The sequence below is a fragment of the Chrysemys picta genome, chromosome 12, assembly GCF_011386835.1.
Source record: "Chrysemys picta bellii isolate R12L10 chromosome 12, ASM1138683v2, whole genome shotgun sequence".
NCBI classification, from domain to species: domain Eukaryota; kingdom Metazoa; phylum Chordata; order Testudines; family Emydidae; genus Chrysemys; species Chrysemys picta.
The window spans coordinates 34,687,271-34,706,058 of NC_088802.1; the positions used below are offsets into that span (position 1 = coordinate 34,687,271).

The 18,788-nt window shown below is 52.2% G+C and overlaps 1 protein-coding gene across 4 annotated transcripts in view; it reads right to left on the minus strand.

Moving 5' to 3' along the window:
* PIK3R6 (phosphoinositide-3-kinase regulatory subunit 6) overlaps positions 1 to 18,788 on the minus strand; it is a 70,764-nt gene that overhangs the window by 40,232 nt on the left and 11,744 nt on the right. For all 4 annotated transcript variants that reach the window (XM_042841210.2, XM_008163823.4, XM_042841211.2 and 1 more), the window contains exon 2: positions 2,767 to 2,887. In XM_042841210.2, coding sequence (XP_042697144.2) covers positions 2,767 to 2,779 — 13 coding nt within the window. In that variant the 5' untranslated portion in view covers positions 2,780 to 2,887. The remainder of the gene's footprint in view (positions 1 to 2,766; positions 2,888 to 18,788) is intronic.

Consider the following 18,788-nt stretch of genomic DNA (forward strand, 5'->3'; position numbering starts at 1 on the left):
GCCTCTTTCCTGTGCTGAGCTCTGGGCTATGGACTTATACTAATGGGACCATTCTAACCAAGGGACTGAGGACCTTCCAAATCATTTGGAAGCAACCAGAGACTTAACAAACCAGCAGTTTATTCCATCACTGCTCCAAGCCTGATCCAAGAACTTTGCAGTTATTGTTCTATTTGATTCCTTTAACCAATTTTAACTCTCACCTCTTTCTTTCTTTTTATAAATAAACCTTTAGATATTAGATACTAAAGGATTGGCTGTAAGCATGTACTGGGGTAAGATTTGAAATATTCATTAACGTGATTGGTAACGTGTCCGATCCTTTGGGATTAGTAGAACTTTTTATATGATGAACAAGATTTTTGGTAATCCCCATCACATTTGACTTGGCTCTCTGGGAGGAAGCCCAAGGCTGAGTTGCTTTAAGGCAGGGGTGAGGTGGGTCTGATCTGGCCCCCTGCTTTATTTCATCAGGCCCATGGCAAGTCTCCCCCTTAGTCTGGAAGCCCTGAGCCTCGGTGCCCCCCACCCCATGGGGCTGGAGCTGCGAGCGCCGGCTTGTCCCGCTGTAGGGGGAAGCTAGGGTCCCAGGCCGGTTGGTCGGCTGTCCCTGCGGCCCTGGCTAGGTGTAGGGGTGATCAGGGAAGCTCTGAGTACGCATGCGCCTACCCCCACCCGCAGACACTGCCCCCACAGCTCCCATCGGCTGGGAACTGCGGCCAATGGGAGCTGCGTGGGCGGCGCCTGCCGGCACACTGCTGGCTGGCAGTACACACTGCGCAAAGCCACCTGGCCACATCGTGGCCACTTCCGGGAGCGGTGCGGTGCCAGGACAGGGTGGGAGCCTGCCTTAGCCCTGCTGGGCCGCCAACCAGGAGCTGCCTGAGGTTAGCAGCGCCCAGCCGGAGCCCACACCCCTCACCCCCTCCTCTACCCCAACCCACTCTCAGAGACCACACACCCACCCCAAACCCCATACTCAAGGTTGGAACCCCCTCTCGCACCCCAATCCCTACCCTGATCCCGCACCCCAACCCCCTGTCCCTGCCCTGAGCCTGCTCCCACATTCCAAACCCCTCAGCCCTAGCCTGGAACCCCCTCCCGCACCCTGAACCCCTCATTTCTGGCCCCACCCTGGAGCCTAGGGGAAGCCCCGAGCCTCCACCCCCCACTCCCTACGGGGCTGTGTGTGGCCTGCAACTGATTTTTTCTGTGGGTCAGTGGCCCCCGATAGAAAAAAGGTTCCCCACCCCTGCTTTAAGGGAACTGTGTTTTGGCTTCTGTGTAGCCAATAAGGTATTGTAGAAGCTGTATTGTTGCTGGCTTGGTGAATCTAAGTATTGAAATATCCACCAGTTTGGGGAATTGTCTGTCCCATTCTTTGCAGTTTGCCCTATTTGAGCAACCTCAGCGTGCTCCCCGACCCCTAACGATTTTACCTCTCTCTCATATCCTGGGACCAACAGGGCTACAACAACACTGCAACCAACTTTAGCTAAGGATGTCTTTGCTAAGGAGTTCTGCATTAAGGACACCTCGATTAAGGAGGATGAATAAGGTTGCTACACCTCCTAGGATGATGTCGGGTGCACTCCTTGCTTTCTGGTTAATCATAAGGATATGCCAATAATTAACTAGCTGGGTCTATTCAGTATTTTCTATCCCTATTTTCCTTGTCCTAGCTACAGCACTGACCAATAGCTAAACGCTAACTGCACTGTACCACGTTACCGTAACTGAATTACAGGTGTTGTGTGGAGCGATGCCTATCCTGGCATTAAAGCTGCATTTTCCATTCTAAAGGGCCTTTCCCAGATGCTTATAACTTTGTCAAACATTTACCTCTCAGGCTGAAATTTTCCATGTTTGGTCTTGGGCCCAAAGCAAATTTTCTTAGGAAGCCTGAGCAAAAATGGTTGAGCCATTTCTGAACGCCCAGAGATTTTTGTCATTATAAACAAATATCCATGTTTGCAATCTTTGTGTGATCAGCTCTAGCAATGGGCGAACCAGCATCATAAAATCTGAATGGCGAATCTAAGCTAGAGGCTCAAACAGCCCTGTGCAGAGAGCCAGCAAAAGGCCCTTGAATTACTTAAGTCCCACTTACATCCTCAAAAAAGCATCTAAGTGGGACTCGTAAAGACACTGAACTGGCCTCAGGAGACCTGCATTCAATCCCTTGCTCTCCCAAAGGCTTCCTCCATGACCTTGGGCAAGTCACTTAGTCTCGCTGGGCCTCAGTTCCCCCATCTGTACAATGGGGACAATAATCTTTCCTTTGTCTATTTCACTGTGAGCTCTCAGGGCAGAGGCTCCTTCTCACTGTGTGTTTGTGTGGTGCCTAGCACAATGGGGTCCTGATCTCGACTGGGGCCACTAGGTGCTACGGCTACACAGATAGTAACAGCTTACACAGTGTATTAATACCTGTGAGGTAGGTAGGTAAATGTCATCTCTACTTTACACAGGGGAAAACTGAGGTACAATGAAAGGAAAGGAAAGGAAAGGAAAGGGGACTAGAACCCAGTCCTACAAGCGGGCTTTCTCCTAGACTGCCAACCCTGCACCTTAGCCATACCACCATCTTTCCTCCCTGGGCCCACAGCACTACCAGCCCAGCAGGTCAACCTCCCTAGTCATTAGATGGACTTATTTCTCACCCAGCCTCTCGCTCTGCTGAAGTGCATAGGGCTGCCTTGGCCAGCTTGCCTTTCCCTGCTGCCTCAGCCCACCCGCTCAGGAAAATTGCTGGTGATCACAGACCTGTGTTCTCCATGAATGGGCAGGGAGCAGACGTGTCTGTCTCAGCACTTCTTGAACAGCAGGGCGAGCAGGTGGCAGCTTCTCACTCAGCACTTGCATGGCCTTGTGTCCTGTGTCTCGCCTGCAAAACAAGAGAGACGCAGGTGAAATCTCAAGAGGAAGGTGGGATCAGACCCGCCCAGGTGTGAACATGAGAGAGGGAGGGGGCACAAATAGGGAGATGCCACTGAAATGGGCAGCCACAATGGGCACTGAGGGCCAGGTTCCCAGGAGAGCTCAGCATCCACCAGGGAGCCCACGGACCCTAATCGCCCTCTTGTTCCAGCCTCAGCAGGGGCCAAGGATTGAGTGAGCCACGGAGGAGTCTTGCTGCCCATGCTGCCCCTGTTCTCAGGACAGAGGGAGGCCTTTAGTCTCAGGGGCATTCAATCTGCACTGCTCACCATGAGAGGTCTCATCTAGGCCCCTCTGAGCTGCTGGTCTCTTATTAGAATCTCCTCAGGACCTGCAAGCTTGTCTCCATGATAAGGCCTGTGGCAGCCTCCCAGAGGGGGGCAGGAGAAGACCTGCTGACGCTCCTGCTGCACAATCCCCAGCTCCCTGTGCAGGCACACCAGAGATTGGCCCTGGCTGGTGTCAACAGGACCAGAGACCTCCTGGGCTCTGTCTGGAAGGACTGGCTGAACCCTGGGTGCTTGCCCTGCACGGGGGGCTGCTCACACCATCTGCTCCATGAGGTGAGGGCTGCCTGCCCCTGCCTCTCTTACTTATCTCGAGCAGGCTCTGCAAGAGGATGCACCCAACCTGCCCCATCCCCTCACCCTCCACAGCTCACCATTGGGCCCCTGCTCTGCGAGCCCCAGCAGCCATGCTCAGTGCGCTACCTGAGCATGCCGAATGATATCCAGTCAGTCCATCTCTGAACCATGGGTAGCGGGGGGCTCTGGGGGCTATTTAAAGGGCCAGAGCTCCAGCTGCCTCTGCCGCCCCAGTCCTTTAAATAGCCGCCGGAGCCCCGCCGCTTCCCCAGGGCTCCCTTGGCTATTTACAGGGCTGGGGCGGTGGAAGCGGGGAGCCCCGGGCCCTTTAAATAGCCCCCAAGCCCCGGGCTGCTGCTGCTACCCCGGTGGGGGAGGCAGGAGCAGGGGGCACTTACTGTACAGGGTGGGCTGTACCCACACCCCCTGCCTGCACCAACCCTGCACCCCCTGCCCTGCCTGCAGCCAGCCCCTGCCTGCAGCCAGCCCCTGCCGCCCCCCCTGCCCTGCCTGCACCAGCCCTGCACCCCCTGTCCTGCCCACACCCGCCCCACACCCCCTGCCCACAGCCAGCCCCTGCCCTGCCCACACCAGCCCCGCACCCCCTGCCCTGCTTCTAGCCAGCCCCGCACCCCCTGCCCTGTCTCCAGCCAACCCCTGCTGCACCCCCCTGCCTGAAGCCAGCCAGTCCCGCACTCCTCTGTCTCCAGCCCTGCCAATCCATTCCGCACCCCTCTGCGGCCCTGCCTGAAGCCAGCCAGCCCACCCACATACCCGTCTCCAGCCAGCCCCACACCCCTTGCCCTGCCTGCAGCCAGACCCTACCTCCAGTCAGCCCCTGCCCTGCCTCCAGCCAGCCCCATGTCCACGGGTGCCCTGCAGTTCCCTGGGCAGTAACGCTGCACACCTGCTTCAATGAGGGGGGCAGGGAGCGGCTGGGACCCACACATGTGCACACACTAGGGTGACCAGAGACGGGGATGGGGGGTAATAGGATCCTATATAAGATAAAGACCCCAAAATCGGAACTGTCCCTATAAAATCGGGACATCTGGTCACCCTAGCACACCCCCAAGGAGTGGCGGGGACCCACACATGTGAAACGGAGCTCATTTCTAGTTCAGGCCCATCTTTTTAAAAAAGAACTTTAAGTAGGGTTAACATACATCCGTATTTTCCCGGACATGTCAGGCTTTTTGGTTCTTAAATTGCCGTCCGGGAAAATACGGACGTATGTTAACCCTATTGGTACAAAAAATATATACTGTGGCACATCCCTTAAATCAGAACTTTTTATAGGGAACAGGTTGCTAAGAAATGAAAGGCTTTTTTTTATATGGTTTTTCTTTTTTTTTTTTAGTCATCCCTGCCGGGGCCCCACCAAAAATGTTCGAATTGGGCCCCGCACTTCCTAAAGCCAGCCCTGCTCGCAGGCTGGGCCTCCTGCAGCTCTCTGGGAGCTCCTTCCCCAGGGAGCACTGCTCCTGGGCAGCTCCCTCTCCCCACCAGCAACCCTGCCCCAGCTGAGCTCTGGCAGCCTTTCATCAGGCCCAGGTGCTCTTCAGCTAATTAGCTGCCAAGCAGCCACCTAGGCAGCTGCTCACAGGTGGGCTGAGATGGGCTCGTTCGCCACAATGAAACCCATCACCCTGACTCTCCTCACAGGGGCCAACCAGCCACCCCGTGGCAGGCCAACAAAGCAGAGACTGCTACGTAGTGCTTGTCACGTCTAAAGCAGCTTCACAGAGATGCTAATGGAAGAGCTCGCTCAGTGAGTCACTGACGCGCTGGTGCTGGGCTGTCCTATGTTCTCCAGCCAAACTGAAGGGAAGGTTGGGAGAGGGGTTCCCCTGCCTAGGATGGCATGACGGCTGCCATTGCAGCCCTTTGGAGAGGCCTTCTTGTAGAAACACACTGCAGAGCAGATCTAGGCCTTCGGAAGGGGCCTGGTGGCACCAAAGGTCAGGGATTCTCCAAAAATAGCCCAATCCCCCCACAGGGTCTTTAACCCCCCTCCATAACACACACACACACACACACTCTGAATGGCACAAGCTGAGCTGTACATGGTTGTCCAGATCTCAGCAATTATCCTGGTGTCAATTGGGCATCATGCCAATTAAGTCCATGGGGCTGACTCTCTTTCAGCCTGCACCTTGCCAAGTGAGATGTTACCGCCCTGCTCTGGTAGGGCTTTCCAATCAGTTTGCACTGGTGCAAATGATGGTAGTTGGCAATGGTGAGTGGGGCCCGGTGGGGCTATCCTGGGGCACAAGCTTGTCTGGGTTAGAGGAGAACCTGTTTCATGCACATCTCAGAGGCACAGTACAGTATAAACACTTCCAGCCGTTCCACTCACTTCAAGTCTGTTTGCCAGAGGGCTCTCCCTTGCTCCTTGACTGAGGGAGAAAAAATGGACAGATCCCCACTGGACACTAGATTTCCCTCAGGGGAAGTGGGGGTGGGGTATTTCTGTGAGAATCCCATGTTAAAATATTAGCAGCCCATCCCTGAGGTTAATATCGCTATTTCTGCTTTATACGTGGGGAAAAAGAAACCCAAAGAGATTAACTGCTCTCCCCAGGGCTGCCCAGGAAGTAAGTGCTAGAGCCAGGCATTGAACCCAGGCGTCCAGTCACCCAGAGTCTGTTCTTCAGCTGACTTTGAAAAGTAGAGTAGCTTTAAGCTTCAGCTCCTCCTAGTGCTTCTCTCCCCCTGGATTTGGGCTCCTGCCGGATGCCCCTTCAGGGATGTAAATGACTTGATTTGAGGGATGAACCCCCCGCTCCCAACCCGCTGCCTACGCTTCCTTTTCACCAAGACACGCTATCCTGCAGCCAGCCAGGTGCGCAATGTATAAATCAAGTACATGACTGTCACAGCACAGCAGTGGGCAGCCTCGCCTATACAGGCCTCTGCCAGGGCAGGCTTAACTCACTGGCTGTCCGGTTACCTAGGGAGAAGCAACACCACAGCCATCCCCACATCAAACCCCTCCTAATCACAGTCCAAGTGGCTCAGAGAATCAGAGGCCACAAGGCCATCTCCCACACAGCTCTGTCAGGGTCTTTGCAGGGCACCAAGAGAGGAGCCAGCCAGGAACCTGATGGCTTCCCCTGGCGCTGAGGCCTCATTGTTCTCTTCAGAGACAGGGGAAAAAAAACAAGAAGTGGAATAGGAAGGAAGGGAGATTTGTCTGCGTCACGCCACCATGCTCACTCCGGCATGGCTGGGACCTGGCCATCACTGCTCAGGAAGGCCAAGGACTGGGTTAGCGGTTCATGCTGCAGAGCATGGAGCACAGGCAGAGCTGTGTGCAGGAACAGGACTGGAGTAGCAGGGAGGCTGTGGGTTGGGACTGAGGGGCATCAAGAGAGCTGGGTGTGGGGAGCCCAAGACTGGCATGGCAGGGGGTTCTGTGGGTCGAGTTTGAGGAGCATTGGCAGAGCTATGTGCACGAGGAAGGTGAACCCAGGAATGGATAGCAGGGGAGACTTGGGTAAGGATTGAGGGACATCAGTAGAGCTGTATGGGGCCAGATCACGGTACGCTCAGCTTTAGCGAGTGCTGTCAGCCACTCACTTACAAGTGGACGTGCTCAGGTTGGCGGCAGGGAATGGGAGAAAAGAAGGACTTCATCTGGCAGCTTATCCACCAGCCAGCCAGCCTGTCACAGAACAGCGAGTGACAGGGAGTGCCAAGGGAGAAGGAAGCAAGGCCACCCAGAGGATGGAGGGGGCCTGGGGCAAAGCGTGGGAGCTGCGGCGCTTGTACTCACCCGGTGGTGGTCCGGGTCTTCGGCAGCATTTCGGCGGCGGGGGGGCCTTCAGTCGCTCCGTGTCTTCGGCAGCACTGAAGGGCCCCCCACCGCCGAAATGCCGCCAAAGACCCGGACTGCCGCCGGGCCAGGGCTCGCAGGGCCCCTGTGGGGCCCGGGTCAAATTGCCCCACTTGCCCCCCCCCCGGGCAGCCCTGGGAGGAAGAGAGGTGGGGACTGAGGAAGTTACAGATGAGCATCGGGAGGATTCTTTGTGCAGACATAAGCTCCAGGAACTTCCAAACTCTTCAGCAGCAATGCCAGGCAGCATCGACAGTGACTGGGTGGGCTCTGTCTGTGTCTGAGGAGGAAGGTTGTCTTGCTATACGTGTGGAGCCTGCACACACTCAAAGACAGCCTGTTGTTCTGCCCTCCAGACAGCTGCCCTGCCCAGGAAAGGTCTGACATACCTCACTGAAGGACTAAGAGCCATCCAGACCACAGCCTCGGGCCAACCACTTCGATTGTCTCTCAACTACTGGCCCATGCTCATGGAACAATGGGTTTCTCCACAGGGACCCGTGGGGGGAAGAAGCAAGCATGACTGGTGGGTCTGTAGCTTCTTAGTCATGGCTCAGAGATGGGATCCTGGTCTGTGCTGGGGGCCAGCCATCGCCATGGGGTCAGAGCAGGAGCGAGAGGGCAGGAGGAACTGGCCAGCCTGGAATGCTGGTGAACTACAGACTCCCAGATGGAGTGAGATCAACCAGAGGATGGGGCATCTGAGGACTTTTGTTGTTTCGAAAGATCTGTAACTCTCAAGTACTTCAAGAGTCAAGTTTCCGTGGTTAGGAATCCCATTGCTAGGCCTGTGTCCCTTGTTTTTCTGCCTTGCTGTCCCTAAAGGGGATAGTTAATGAGAAGGCCAGAGTGCCCACAGCCCTGGCGGAGCTCTGGGGTGCAGGTGTCACTTACTGGGGGGCTCGGGAAGCCTGAGCCACTGGTTTCAGGGTCTAAGGTGGCGGGGTGGCAGTGCCCCTAGACAAGTGTCAGACAAGCGTGTGCCCTACAGATCCTAGACTCTGCCCAAACCCAGTTGACTTGGAAGCACATGGGACCCAGTGTTTGGGTGGACTCACAACAGACTGGTGACAGCACAGGGGGGACTGTGCCAGCCTATAATGCCAATAACTAGAACTGGTTAGGAACTTGCTGGTGAAACAATTTTTTGACAAAAAGTGCAGTTTCTGAAAAAATCAAAATTTTCCATGGGAAAATTTCAAATTTGTAATATGTATTCAAAACAAAATATTTCATCTTGGGTTGGTCCGACATTGAACTATATCTGCCTTGGGTACTGCAATGCCTTGTGGGAGCTATTCAAGGTGCATCATACTTCCATTTTCCAGACTATATCTCCCATAATGCAATGCAGTCACCCCTCTGCCTGAGCCATGTGAGGCAAACCGTGGCAGAAATCTGGGGGGGTACATGACCCCACATGCCTCCCATGTGTCGCCTCTGACTGCGAGTGCATGTGATTTAACATCAAATAGACCTGACCCAAAATGTTTCAACATTTCCAAATCTAAATTTTTCAAAAATTTTCACTCTGCCAAAAATGTGGACTTTTTTGTCCTGCTTCAGGATGAAAACAAATGTCGAAATGTCAGATTTTTCCACAGGATGGAACTCTGATTTTCGCTTAACTCAACTGATGACACTTTAAGTGGCACAATAACCAGGTGGCAGGAGGGCCCTGCGGATTGTGCCTTCTAGTGCCGAATGGTACAGCAAGGCGTGGAGAAGGAACGTGTGTCTCACGTCAGTGGTTCCCAGCTTGTTCCATACTGGGACCTTGCGCCCTCCTAGCAATATAGGAAAGGCAGCATGCTTGCAGCTCCCTGACACCTGGCTGCGACCCCCAGGCTGAGAACCTCTGTTCTACAGCCTTGCACGTTCATCTACAGTGCCCATGAAATATAACAGGCCAAGCAGTGCCAGAATCAGGGCAATAACAGCAGGCAGCTACCCAGCCGTAATACTTGGGCTAAGGAGAGAGAGCCTTAGTGGCTGGTCATTGAAATATGGTGGTTTAAGAGCCCACTGTCCAAGGGCACAAAGAGAGAAACAGCTATAGTATCCTGGAGGCAGTGGTGTATATCACCCAGGGGTTACAGCTGTCATTAGAGCAGGAGGAGGGTGACTTGAACCTGATCTCAGGTTGATAATCTTGGGGGAATAAATAGAGCCCTGCAAATCTGCAGAGGAGATCTGCTTCATATCCGCGGACCATTTTTGCAGATGGTGGATTGGATGCAGATAGAACTGTGCAAGGCTCTACTCACTGGCGGGGTCTGACCTGCCGCGTCTGGTTCAGGCAGCCCAGTGGGTGCAGCGCACTCAGGGCTGGCAGCCAGTGGCTGCGGCTGGGCGGCAGGTCGGAATCAGGGGCTGTCCAGCAGCTCAGGCCCCTCCGGCAGCTCCAGTGTCCCCACCATGGCCCGCCCGGCAGCACTGGCCATGCTCCCAGACCCAGGCCCAGCCCGCTGGCTCCTGGGCAGCAGGGCCTGCCCCTGGCCACAGGGATTGGAGCGGGCAGGGCCCCGGCGCCCCACCCCTCTGCCCCATTGTGATGCAATAGGCACTGTTGCTGAAGCCCTCAGGAGCAGCACGCGATGCAAAGTCCCTTCCCCTTAGTCCCCCCTCCGCACCGCCCCTTCTCCTTGAGACCCCACCTCCGCGCTGCCCCTTACCCAGTCCCCACCCTCGCGCTGCTTCTTCCCTGCAAAACCCCGTACCCCCACTCGCCCCCTCCCCCCCCCGCAGGTCGCTAGTCCTTGTGAGACAGCTTGCTGGGGCCGGTGCAGATGCGGATACAGGTAAAAGACGGCTAGCAGATCGCGGGTTGATCCTGGCAGATGCGGATCCACATTTTTGTATCCGCGCAGGGCTCAATAAACACACAGCATTTGCTCTCTGGAGACTGTGATAACTGCTCAGTTCTCAATGCAGTCTCACCGCTGGACCGGGGAGGGGGACCAAGGGGAAAGACAGACAGACAGACTGACATCACCAAGAGATTGAATTTGGAGAGATCCAGCCAGCCAAGGGAATTGGGGAGGGGGAAAATTATAGCATAGCACCCGATCCTGTGAACAATTCCTACCAAGCTAAGTGCTTATTGCCGTTGTGGGATTGCCCATGTAGTGAGCCCCATGCAGGACAGATCAACGTGCATGACTAGGTGAGAGTGTGCTGCTGTTCAATTCATAAAATGTTTCCTGCAAAATCTGCAGGTTGCAAAATCTCCCCCTCCCCCTCTAGTCTTTATTTCTGGCTCCAGGCACTGGGAACCAGACCTGGCTCTCTGCCATTCGTGCTGACTTCCACTACTCTCTGGGCAGCAGCCTGCCCCCAGTTAGCATAGCTTTGGAAACACACTGCATTGGGGTGGGGGAGCTTCCAATCCTGAGGGCAGCATGCACTGTTCCAGCAGCAGATGGAAGAGCAGAGGCAAGAGCCAGAGAGAATGAGAGGCAAAAGCTCCACACAACCTTCCTGGGATCAATTTCTAAGAAGCCCCATCCCTCTCCATGCAGCCTGGGTGGTAGCTCGATCTAGGAACTACAGCCAGGAATGGATTCTGTCCCTGACTTGGCATTGACTGAGGGTACATCTACACTACAGGGGGGAGTCGATTTAAGATACGCAAATTCAGCTACGTGAATAGCGTAGCTGAATTCGACGTATCGCAGCCGACTTACCCCGCTGTGAGGACGGCGGCAAAATCGACTTCTGCGGCTTTCTGTCGACGGCGCTTACTCCCACCTCCGCTGGTGGAGTAAGAGCGTCGATTCGGGGATCGATTGTCGCGTCCCAACGGGACGCGATAAATCGATCCCCGAGAGGTCGATTTCTACCCGCCGATTCAGGCGGGTAGTGTAGACCTAGCCACAGTGTCACTTTGAGGGAGTCACTTTGCTTTTATGTGCCTCAGTTTCCCAATCAACAAAGTGGGGAACAACACTATTCCCCCACCATATGGGGAGTTGCTTGGCTTAATTAATTCATGTCTGGAAAGTGCTTTCAGATCCTCAGAGGGAAGGCAAATGGCTAAGCGTTATTACTAAGTGAGTCAAATCCTCGCCTCTCCTGAGCGCTGAGTGAGAGGAGGGCTCCAACTACAGCAGCACTTCCTGAGAGCGCACAGTGCTGCTCTGTTCAGATTTCTCGAGAGCATTGCAACACGCCCACCCAGCCTCCTTATCTCGCTCAGGCTAGCGTTCACCTTGACAGCAGCACAGCACACTTCACTTTTTCTACTTCTCTCTTTCCTTCTTTGGACAGTGTGATCAGGTGACTTGACAGCCTTGCAAGCCAAGTTACTGAAGACATTTGGTAATAAGTAACTCAACAATTGGAGACACCACCTACAAGCAACACACACGGGAGTCCTGCAATCCGGTCATGAGCTCACCCCTGGGTGCGTGCAGACCCCATGACATGGGTCAGGCTAATGGCCTGCACTTTAATCCTCAAAACAGGGGCAGAAACTCATGGGGGCATTTTCAGAGTCACTTCCCTGGCTATATCGGTGTCTCAGAGTTAAAAATAAATGGCCAATGAGTCAGTCATTAACCAGGAGACACGTGGGCTTACACCAATGGCAAGTGCTCAGGGACTCTCGCTCTCTTGATGTTTTCCTCTGTTCTATTTTTAAGGTGTACATCAAGTACCTACAGTGAATACAACCGTCTCCACTTCCTCTTCACTACCTCTTATTTTGACCACGGAGGCAATAAATATCCCCAGCCCCCTGAGCTCATGCTGCTCAGCTCTGTCTAGAAAACTGCAGCTCATAGACGAAATATCCACTGGCTTCACACTGCTCTCCCTCCCCCCAATACACATCCATACGGTATAGGAAAGCAGCAAACTTTCCTTGGGCCCATCCCATGGAAGCCATCTTGAGGCCTAAAACCATCCCTTCCTCTCCGTTGCCTGGAAACGGTCAGAGGCCCCTTGGGGGAACCAGCTAGCTGTAAAAACTGTTCTACCCTGCCCTGGTCACACGAACATCCGTCTTCTGTAGCCTAGCTCCCAAGTTTGTGGGGCTGCCCTGCAGGGGTAGACACCCCAACGCCAGGAGAGACTCACAAAGTCTGTCCAAAGAACAAGTTCCCATTTCTTATTAACTACATGGTTCTGCATCTAGGCACATGGATGGGACCTGGCTCTAGAGGCCCTGGATTCTGGACAGTAGTGGAAGAATCTTATATAGTGCTTTCAATATCACCAAATCCTAGCCTTCCAAAATCACTTGGGTCACATTTTCAGGCTTTTCTGTGCAACCACGAGGGCTAGAAACTTACTCACTTTCTTTATTTTTAAGTGGAGATTCTTCCATAGTCACATGACTCCAGGAACTGGGGCTTCAGGAAAAACACCAGACATTGCAGGATTTGTGAGAAAATCCCCAGAGTTAGCAACACCACTCCTCCTGTCGATTTCTGTATGATTCTATTTTTAAAAAGTGAACTTACAGCTGGAAAAGGTGCCAGCCCACCAGCCCAAGAGACTGGAATGCTCTCGTTATCACCAGAACAGGTACAGAGTGGGGAAGCCTCCTGCAGATTGCTACAATGACGGACTGCACCATTGATCTCTACCTCCTCTAACCCCTGGAGGTTTTTCCAGGCCAGGGGATGCTCATGGACAGTGTCTCTTAAGAACGACAATTATTGTTAATGTTGCTGGTGGTTTTCCATATTCAAATCTCACTTCCAGAGGTTGGGCGGGTGAGCTTGTTTGGCCAAATTTAGAACCCAATCACAAACCAAGAGCTCCGAAAAACTTTATAGATAGGAATTCCCCTTCATTCTGAGCAAATGCACTAATTTAAAACTTTGGACTCCCCCAGCTGTTGTAGAAGCAAGAACAAGAATCCTTAGCCTTTGCACAGCAGAAGCTGAAATTTAGTTAGTAATCCCTGTTTCTTCTAAAGTAAACCATTATTTTTTCCAAAGGAAATGTAACTTAAAGTGCAGCTCCACTCTGAAAGATACCCCCCCCCCCATATATTTAGTTGTAGATTAATTTAGACAGATTAGAGACACAAGGTGGACCACTCTACCTTAAATGGTCTCTTACAATATGTGCTAACTACTTATGCTCAGCAATCTGTCCCACCTGGCATTTTGCTGTGACACTGAACTTTTCCCAGACCCGAATAAGAGCTTTGTGTGATTCAAAAGCTTGTGTCTCTCACCAACAGAAGTTGGTCCAGTAAAAGATATTACCTCACCCAACTTGTCTCTCTAATATCCTGGGACCGACAAAGCTACAAGTACACTGCATACAACAGTTTAGACAGATGTTAGTCACATTGCATAATGTTCTATGGGGAGGTGCTCAGATAATACAGTGATGAGGGTGGCATAGGCGCCTATAAAGAACAGGACAGAATCTATGTAGAATAGGATAAGAGCCTATACAGAATAGGATTGACTTCAGTGAGTTAAATAAGTCTGTACTACTTTCTCCTTCTGTTAGCTTCGCAGAACCAACCAAGATCTGGGAGAGTGAGATGGATTCTGTTCCTTCTTGTGCAGCATCAAGACTTGTTTAACTTCAGTAAGCACCGATCACTTACACTGGTGCAAACCCAAAGAGAGCAATGCATTTGCACCGCAGGTATCACTGAGGGCAGATTTCAAGACAATGGGGCTTAGGACCCAGTTTGGCCTGCAGAGTCGTTATTACAGCCCTGATGCATAAGAAGAGAGTCCAGCTTTGCTTTACTTCCAGGGCGGAGGCTGAGTTTGCAGGGCTTGCAATTAGCACTAAACTCTTCAGACACTGTAAACTGATCACACTTGATATGAACACACCCAGAGCCAGCAAACATGGAACTCTCCAATGCCCTTTGGACACCATCACTTTTTGGTGGACCCACTTTTAAAAGGGAAAGATTCTTTGGAAAAGCATCAAAATGTGTGTGGAACCCAAGCCAGCATCCAGCTTACCCGATCTTCATTATTATAGATGTGGGGCCAGATCCTTAGCTGGGATGAGCCTCACTGACATCAATGAAGCTGCGCTGATTTACACCAGCTCAGGATCTGGTGGCTAGCTGGTGAAACAGAACATTGCAGGAGGCAGAGAACCAACCCACAGGGTTGCTGTGCTTAGCCTTAGAAAGCAAACACCAGCATACGGCCCCAATCCTGCAGACTCAGGTAGATGCTCCACTTTCTGCCCTGTAAGGGAATCCCAGTGAAGCAAACGGGACTGCTCAGCTGCACAAAATCATAAAGGTTTGTAGCATGGGAGCCTAGGGCCTGGTCCACACTAAGGGCTTCTGTTGGCACAGCTCGGTTGGCAGGGGTGTGAGGAAGTGTGATCCTTGCCTGATACAGCTGTCTCACCAAAAGCCCGTAGTGTAAAGACAGCTATTCTGGTAAAACTGTGGTTTCACTGGTGCCGCTTATTTTGCATGTGAAATAAGCAGGTGGAATAAGCTATACCAGCAAAATCGCAGTTTTGCCAGTATCAGCCAAGTCCACACTAGGAGCACTTTGTTGCTACAGCAGATGTAGCCTCAGAAGGTTGTTCCCTCGGGCAGCCACTGGATAGTAGGCCCAGTGGGAAAGCAAGTCACTGCAGGAATACAACAATCATCTACAACTTGCTATCATCTCCCATAACAATCCAATGAAAGCTACCGACGTGCGCCACATCACACTAGGAGCAATTTGTGGGTATAAGAATGGTGGTACACACTATAGCAGCAAAGGTCTCCTAGAGCAGCTGCCCTGTGTACCTGTATAATAAAACCATCTCCACAAGCAAAACAAACTATGCCAGCCAAAGCTCAGCTTTGCTGGGTATAACTGCATCTACATTTGGGGCTCTGATGGCACGGCTCCGTTGGTCAGGGATCACATCTCATCACAACCCCTGACCAACAGAGCTCTGGTGGCAAAAGTCTGTAGTGTAGATGTGGCCTTGGTATAGACAGTTTAAAAACAAATGGAGCTAGACCACAGCATGAAACAAAGAGATATGCCAGCAGCAGCACCTGATGGCTATGGATTCAGGCTCTGTTCAGTTTTTTCATGACAAATGCCTATTTTGGAAGGGTTGGTAACTCGTGCAGGACTGGAACCAGACACGTTATGGGCAGGGTTTTCACAGGCTAGACTATTACTAATAAAAAATAAATTCTACAGGAAAAATGGCTCAGGAGGGGGCGAAAAGGAATTATTTCCAAAAAGAGACAAGTCTGAGGAATAATTCCTAAAAGCACCATCTCAAATGAACTCAGTCTCCAGGGCAATAAATAACATCAGAGTCCAAAAGGATGGAGACTCTGAGACATGCCAAATGCACTGTCTGAATATTGCAGAACCAACAGAGTGATGGATAGAGAGGTGGAAACGGTCAACCGCAGAAATAAAGAACTCTGGAGACTAATGGAATCCAAAGAGTGAATGACAGCAGCTATGTATAATGCTAATTTCCAGAAGCGGAATGGGGTGTGCTATTTGGAATTAATAGCTTTGAGTATTCCAGTATCTTTCTCACCAATGCCGTACACAGAGGTAAAATCATCATCTCCCTCCTCCTATACCCCAGCATCGCACTGGGTGCTCAAGTTGAGTTGTTTGTCCATTATGACCCTTAAATCCTTTTTCATAGTCACTGTTGTCCAGGATACAGTCCTCCATTCTGTGTCTACGGCCTGCATTCCTTGTTTCTAGAGGAACTCTCTCTGCATTTGGCTATATCAAAAAGGCAGTTGATTTCAAAGGGCCCAGCTTCTTAAGTGATCCAGATTGCTCTGGGTGACTGCCCTGTCCTCATCATTATTTCCTGCTCTGCCAATCTTTGTTTCTATTTGCTGCTGCTTAGAAGACAATTCGTGGCTTGGTGTCATGTGGTATTTCCATTTCCACCACAATGCCCATGTGCATTGTCCGCTTTGCTGGGGGCGCAGTTCTCGTCATAGGGATATCTGAGAGTGAAGCCGGAGGGTGGGCTCAGAATGGGCACAATGAATCCAAACCAGGCATTACATTCTCTGACTGGTGTATGAGACATCTGCCTCATCCCTTGCCTAGTCCTGCCTAGGGTCTGAGAGGGATTACCCTGACTCCAAATCACTGGGTCAGGACCCTACATAATGCTGCACCCACACAGCTGGGTGTGTCAATAGCAGCAGGAATGGAATCTGGGACCTCTGAATCTGAAACCAGGACCGTCTACAGTGTGAGCTAAACGACGCAGCTCAAGATGTAGCGCAGTCACCATTAGAGAGGGACAGCGTGCCATACGGTGTGGGGTGACTCATACAGGTGCCCAAACTTACCACCCCATCACTGCTGTCTGGCAGCTTGAGGTCCCCTCCAATAGGGACCAAAGCAAACGTCTTTCTCTCTTGGGCTGATCTGATCGACGGGCTCCTCATCCTATCAGGAAGCAGCCACTCTGCCCCACCCTAGGGAGGTCAGGTGCAGCACATGGGGACAGAGGGAAGTTGGGCTTTTCTCCCCAAACCAACTGCAGTAGGGAGGCCATCACTGAGTGCTGCTGAAATCAGAGGGTGAGCCAGCGCCCTCCCGAGAGAGGATAGAGGCAGAGATGCTCTCCCAGCAGAAGAATAAGAGAGGCAGCAGCAGGGCAGGGTCCACCCCCACCTGACTTCTCCTGTTCCCACCCCGATCCCATCTGTCCTTGGCTAGGTGTGATGGTTTATTTTCAGTTAGAGGCTGGTACCCAAGCAACTGCCAGGCCAAGGGCTACAGCTGATGGGACGTTTCTCATCCAAACAGTTTTCTGCCAGAAAATGCCATTTTGACCTTAGTTAAATTTTCAAGAAATCACGTTGGTTTGGATGAAATGTCAAACAAAAAGATGTCGTTTTTGAAACAAAGATTTCAGAATTTCCATTTCATGGGAAATTTTGCCAATATTTGGTTTGGTTCCTATTTGGAATGAAAACAATTTTTTAAATGTTGAAACAGAAATTCTGCATTTCAACCAGCTCTTCCAAGGACGCTAGTTCCAGCAGCATCTCAACTCCCTCTGTAGAGAACCTGCCCCAGCCCGTCCATTCATCACATGCGCCCAGGTAGAGCCCTGCGCGGGACTGTATTTTTAATCCCGCTCCCATCCCGGCCCACAATACTCACTCCCAGTCCCACCCGCTCCTGCATTGTTTCTTCAATTTTTAATCTCGCTCCCACCTGCAAAAATCTTAGATCCTGCAAATCCCGCAAGAGGGACAGATTCCCTCATGCTACTAAAAAATAATAATAATAATAATAATAATAATAACAACAACAACAACAAAAATGGTTGGTTAATATATTGTATACATATGGGAAAGAGAAACTCAAATAAAATAATTTCTTGAATAGGCTACTCTTGGTAAACTGACGAGAGATTTAGTGTTTTCCCGCAAATTACCGCAGTCTGGGTTTTTTTGCCCACCTAATCCCGCCCGCAACAAAGTACATTTTACCTGCTCCCGCTATTATGTCAGTGGATCCTGTGGGATCCACGGGACCCCAGTCCCACTGCAGGGCTCTGACCCTGGGTGCTGTTTGCTAGGAGTGACTCTTCTCTTTGAGCTGGAGGAAGATGCCTTCCCCTTCCGCTGGATTGGGACTACAGGGCTGCTCTCGGGGGGGAGGGATAACTCAGTGGTTTGAGCATTGGCCTGCTAAACCCAGGGTTGTGAGTTCAATCCTTGAGGGGGCCATGTAGGGATCTGGGGCAAAAATCTGTCTGGGAATTGGTCCCCCTTTGAGCAGGGGGTTGGACTAGATGACCTCCTGAGGTCCCTTCCAACCCTGATATTCTATGATTCTATAATAGTTACTCATTCATTAACTCATAGGTTGCTTTAGTGCAGTGGTTTTCAAACTGCGGGTTGCGACCCAGTACTGGGTCTCAGAATGTAAGGCACTGGGTCATGGTGGCTCTGGTCAGCACCGCCGACCGGGCTGTTAAAAGTCCCGTTGGCGGTGCTGCCTGGCTAAGGCAGGCTAGTCCCTACCTGTTCTGAGACCGCACTGTGCTGGGAGCACGGCTCCCAGCGCTGGTGCACTGTCTACACTGGCACTTTACAGCGTTGAAACTTGCAGCGCTCAGGGGTGTGTTTTTTCAAACCCCTGAATGAGAAAGTTGCAGCGCTGTAAAGTGCCAGTGTAGACAAGCCCTTAGTGCAGGGATCGGCAACCTTTGGCACGCGGGAAATCTGCTGGCGGGCCGGGACGGTTTGTTTACCTGCAGCGTTTGCAGGTTCGGCCGATCGCAGTTCCCACTGGCCGCAGTTCGCCATTCCGGGCCAATGGGGGCTGCGGGAAGCGGCGGGGGACAAAGGATTTGCTGGCCACCGCTTCCTGCAGCCCCCATTGGCCCGGAACGGTGAACTGCGGCCAGTGGGAACTGCGATCAGCCAACCTGCAAACGCTGCAGGTAAACAAACCGTCCCGGCC